At 48.2% G+C, this 5,641-nt stretch overlaps 1 protein-coding gene across 1 annotated transcript in view; it reads right to left on the bottom strand.

The window, feature by feature from the left end:
* Window positions 1-1,748: 1,748 nt before the first annotated feature.
* Window positions 1,749-5,641, bottom strand: part of Crabp1 (cellular retinoic acid binding protein 1) — a 7,127-nt gene continuing 3,234 nt past the window's right edge. The window contains exon 4 of the mRNA XM_004628698.2: window positions 1,749-2,019. Within this exon, the coding sequence (XP_004628755.1) occupies window positions 1,969-2,019 (51 nt within the window). The 3' untranslated portion in view covers window positions 1,749-1,968. The remainder of the gene's footprint in view (window positions 2,020-5,641) is intronic.

The following is a 5,641-nucleotide window of genomic DNA, read 5'->3' as shown; positions in this document are numbered from 1 at the left end:
ACCCACATTCCAGGGTCAGGAGGGGAGCAGGCCATGTCCCTCTGATGGGATCAACACCCTGCAGCAAGCAGCATCCTTGGAGCTGATCTAGATGCACTTTAGAGGGGGATTCGGTGAAAGGTGCAGACCAGGATGTCTGAGTCTTCCTCAGTGCGTCAGCAGTGGCCATGCGCACCCCAAGCCCCTGGCAGAGGCCACACATCCCACCTCATCTGCCTAGCATGTCTTGCTTCACCCTGTGGTCCTGGCTGGTCAGCTCAGTTCCCCCAGGTGGCCCCATCCTGATTTCCTCTCTACCACACCCCAAAGCAGCACCGATCCACGCTTAGAGCTCTGCTTCAGCCTCCTCTCTGACAAAGCCACATAACCACCTCCTCCAGCTACTCTCTGCCCAAAGAAACTAGATTTTATGGGGTATTGAGAGTAGATGCAGCTGTCTGTGAGTGAATCAACCACAGAGCAGGAATCAGCAGAGTGAAAGGGGTGGTGTGGTGCTTGGGCAGCTGCCCTGTGGCTCTGGGATACGAAGTGTGGAGCTAATTTCCTAAGGGGGTTGGGGACTCTGGGCACAAGCAGAGGTGCTCAGGGCTTGGGAACAAGGGGAGCCTGGTGTCTGGGTTTCTCCTAACTCCATTCCAGACCCCAGTCCTGCTGTGACACATCAGGCCAGAGCTTTGGAGCCACAGGACACAGTGCTTGAGGCTGGGCCTGGATGCCTCCATGGAGGGTATCACAGTGGGCAGTGAATGGAGACCCCCCTCCCCAGTCAGGACCACAGGAGAAAAGCAGGTCATTGAGGTGGGGGAAGTCAAGGATTCGCTCATGCTGAGTCTGCCCCACCACATGTGCTCCTCAAGAGGCCTAGACACTGATCCCACTTCACCAAGAGCCCATTTGTTCAGGCTGGCAAGGAGGGAAGCCAGACCCACAAGGCAAATGAGTCAGGGCAGGGGTGAGTCCCAGCTGGGGGCACAAGTTCCATTTAAAAGGGGGAAAGCTGCCTGGCCTATGGTTACCCATGGGAATGTAGGTCCAGGAATGTATTTCTCATTTTTCTCTTAAGAAAGCAGAAATCCAGGTTTTTAGGTGAAATCTGATCTTCAAAAGTGAGTCAGTGTCTATGTTCACATGTTCAGATCCATTTTCCACCTGGCCCCCTACTCTCCTACACAACTTCTGGCTGGATGTGGCACCTCAGGAAAGCAGGTGGAAACTGATAGGTGGGAGGTTAGGATTCTCATCACCTCCATCTAAGCCATGCTCCTGCCCTATTCACAGTGGCCACAGTTTTGACCCTCTCTGTATCCTCTGTGTATGGCCACAGCTCCTAGGGCTGAGGGTAGACCAGCCCCAGGTTACAGCTCCCATGGTCTGGGCCCTCCCTCCCCATCTGCCAGCCTGGGGGTGCAAAGCTCTCTGTACTGTTCTTTATTGGTTTCTTCATCCAGACCCTGTGGGTATCCTTGAGAACAGCCCCTTCCTTATAAGCTCTCCTCCTTCACCCCTCTCCATCTTGCTAGGAGTTACTAAGAACAACAAAGCCAATTACCAAACAACCCTGAAAGGTCCCTGTACACTTGGATCTGCAGCCCAGATCCAGCCAGTCTACAGGAATTCAGCATGTGTCTGTTGATTTGTACTTAAACACCAGTCCAACGTACCTGTGAGGCGGCAGGACTCAGAAAGGCACAGGTGGAAGCCCAAGGCGCAATCCCAAAAGAAAACAGCTAGACACACATCTTATCCATTTAATGACCAATGCAACCGTGCGAATGCCAAGCTATGGGGAGCACAGGGTACACAAGGCACAGAGGCCTTGGGGGTTGGGGAACTACAACACTGTCACAGGAAATGGGGTCACCTAGTGTTGACAGGGGAGGGGTGGCCCACTGGCAGCTCAGACCTAGGATGTGTCTCTCGGGGAACCTGCATCCTGTCTCCAGAGCAGAATGAGCACGCTGGCTGCCTTCACTCCCGAACATAAATCCTTGTGCAGACCACGTCGTCAGCGCCAAATGTCTGCACAGGAGAAAAGGAAAACTGATCAGTATAGATGCTGGTGCAAAACACAGCGCATCACAAGCAAGGCCACTCACTGCCCTACTAAAACCCTCTGTGACAGACATCTGGTTTCCTATGCTAGGTGCTCAGACCAAGCACGAAGGGCTTAGGGTTCCTCTAAGCACCCTACTGGCAGAGTGGCCACTGAAGCTCGGAACTGTCCTACTGTATACAGTTGCCCTTTGCTTCTGGAACCTGTGAGTGCTGATGTAAGCAATAGAAGTTTCTTGATTTAGTTTTGAAATTAAAAGGGGAAGGACATTTTGTTGGACATTTGTGAAGGAGCTCAGTGTCCTTTCCAATGACCTCAAAACAGCCAGGGGCCTGGGCAGTTGAAGCCCCAGGGTCAGTGCTGGCCAGCCAGATGTGACTGCTGTGGGAATGAAACAGAGTGGGCTTTCAGGAGCCGCCACCAGCCTGGGGGACAGGCAGTCCCCTCTATCCACACATTCCACATCCCAGATCCAACCAACCATAGGCTGAAAATATTTTCTAAAAATTATCTCTGTACTAAAAATGTGTGCACTTTTCTTGTCATTATTGCCTAAATAATGCAGCGTAGTGACAATTCATATTTAACATTTACACTATACTAGGCATCATAAAGAATCTAGATGTGCTTTAAAGTACATGGGAAAAAAAATATAAAGTGCATGGGAGTAAGTGCCTAAGCTATATGCAAGCTTCACATCATTTGATATGAGACTTGAGCATTGAACACCCCAATACTTGGTCTCTGAGGATTTTGGTACCAATCTCCCAAGGATGGGAAGGAGTGACTAATAATACTCAGGTCACCTTTAGGCTAGAAAACTGGTCTCAGCTGCAAAAGCACAGCACTGGTCTTCTGGCCAGCTTTGCAACAGCCAGGTAAGCATGGAAAGGAGCCTCTTCTCTGGGCTTAACGGGAAGGGACGGGCAGTGGTGGTACTGAGGCAGAGGCAGAGTTGAACAAGGTGATCCCGAAGGTTCTTTTCAGTTAATATTCTAAGGCTCTTTGTTTGTTTGCTGTGGGGAGGGCATCAATCATTCCACAGACAGAGGGGGACATTTTTCTTCTGACCTCTGAAATGGTACAGCCCATAAGTAAGCTCCCTTGACTTTTCCAAAAACTAGCAATTACTCACAGGCCTGCTCTCCTGAGCTTCTCACAGGCATTGAGCACTGCGAAAGCAATGTGTGCATTCAAAAAACAAAAACAAAGGCAAAACTTCCCTGGTCTGCAGGTCTATTATGGGTGTACTGGTCGGCAAATGTTCATTAACCTACTGAAGAGTCCTTACCCTCAAAGTTCTCAAAGTGGCTGGAGATCCAACGAATTTAAAAACACTGGACAAAGAGGTTAGTTATCTTACAAGCTTTAGGGTCTTATTATTCTTTCTTTCTTTCTTTTTTACACTGCTAAAAATGGACCCCAAGGCCTTGTCCAAGTGAGACAAGCACACTACCACTGAGCTGCACCCCACACCCAATTTTCTCTTTTGAATTAACACATAATCATCATACATATTTATGGAGAATCTTCAGATTCTTACCCCTGGAGGCTTTAGATGCTCTCAGAGGAAATGTGCTATTGCTTTATCCCAACACTTGTGCTTCAGAGAAACACATCTGGTCTTCAGTGATTAATAAGGAAGCAAATGATCACACTGGGGACCTGACCAGAAGGGCAGTTTTATCTGTGACTGGACACCCGCCTCTTTCCTGTGAGCCAGGAATTTAGAGGATTCTGTGTGTCGGAGGTGTGGGGGGTGGAGTTCGACATAAATCTACTTCTCCCATGTTGGTAGCTCTCAGAAAACATGTTGTTTTTTCAGAACTCTTTGTGCTCTACGGCCCTTGAGTATCTGACTACCAAAGTTTAGAGATTTGACTTTTCACCTGCGTCATACCTATTCCAGCTATCTGACAATTCGCTTAAGCTAACAAATGGCTTCATAAGGCAAGAAGAAAATCCCACTTGCCTGACAGGCATGGTGGTACATGCCTGTAACCCCAGCACTTGGGAGGCTGAGACAGGAGGCTCACTGTGAGTTGGAGGCCAGCCTGGGCTATACAGTGAGTTCAAAGCCAGCCTGAACTACATAGTGGGACCTTGTCTCAGAAACCAAAATAGAAATCCCATTTGTAACCACACTTGAAGTGGTCTTCTAAGCCTGCAAATAATGCTTAGGGTTTCCCAAAAGAAACCCTCCACAGAATATTCCAGAACTGTGTTGAGTATATTCAGTATCAAAGAAAGACAACTTTGCAGTTCAGGGGCAATTAACTGTTGGCCCTGGGAGAGCAGATTTCAACTTAACTAGCATAATTTGCCTCTTGTTATGTGGAGATTACATCTCCTGACATTCTGGATTTATTAATGATAATAACCCTTGAAAGAAAGCCCACATTTCAGTTCCCAAATGCCAAGAATTCATGCTCCCTCTGAGGCTTGTATATCTGTTTGCTGGGCCACGGAATGATGCTGGGGCCGGGAGGTGGGGAGACTGTCATGAGCAAGGAGAGAAGATTTGGACAGTAGAGTTCTTAGAGAATTTAGCCTGGGGTTCTGGTTGTCAGGCACTGTAGAGGCTAACAAAATCACACTTTCTGCAAGCAGACTTTCTCCTTAACCTCTGCTCTCTCTGGTCCCAGTAAACTGTATGTGTCTTTTCTCCTAGGTTTGAAAATCTTAGCTTCATATAGCTCCCCCAAACCTTCAAGTATCCATTCCCTGCAAAACAGCACTAGCCAGGTTGCAATTAAGCCAGTCCTTTCTCTAGGAAGAAGCAAAGCATGTTAAATCATTCTGGAAAAGAACAAGAAGAGAGGCCTCTGTGTGTGTGTGTGTGTGTGTGTGTGTGCGCACGCAGAGCGGAGAAGCCTCAGTTAAATAGAGGCAGCTCAATGTGAGGTCTGCTTGCAGAATAAACATGTCATTCTGAGGCGGAAGGGGATCTCTGGGGCCAGGCTTCAGTCCAGTCTCTTATCTTACAGCAAGGAGCCAAGTCGGAGCTTGGGCTAGGAGGGGCTGTACCTGGGTTACATAGGATATCCTTCCCCAGAGCCCCTCACCTGCCTCACTATCTCCTGTGCCCAGTATTTTGGGGTGACATTCACAAAGATGGAGCAGATATCTTAGAGGGTAGATATGGCCAAAATTCCCCGGTGGAGAACAAAGGATAGACATTTTAGGTTTCCCACAGCGGTTTTAGTCAGGGGTAGAATGTGGTTCTAAGAAAGATGGGTCAGTTCTGAAACACAGAGGGAGACAAGGTGTGTGATTAACCTACTGAGGTCCTAACTTGGCCTCAGGGGCAGATTTTTGGTCGGCTCAGGGTATTTGAGATGTTTCTGTCTGCATACTTTGACCTTGGAGCCCACCGCTCAGGTCACATTTCAGACACTTCTCAAACTAGCAGTACGCAGTTGGTTCTCAAAGGCCACTGGGGCTTGTAGTGTGGGGGTAAAAATGTTCTGTAGGGCTCTGAGTATTGATGTGATAACAATTTCTGAAACCTTTCCCTGAGGGCATGAGAAAAAAAAAGACAAAGCAAACAACCACCACAAAAAAAAAAAAAAAAAAAAAAAAAAAAAA

This window comes from Octodon degus, unplaced genomic scaffold (assembly GCF_000260255.1).
Source record: "Octodon degus isolate 3935 unplaced genomic scaffold, OctDeg1.0 scaffold00026, whole genome shotgun sequence".
Taxonomy (NCBI): Eukaryota; Metazoa; Chordata; class Mammalia; order Rodentia; family Octodontidae; genus Octodon; species Octodon degus.
This window is presented reverse-complemented; position numbering and strand designations above follow the sequence as displayed.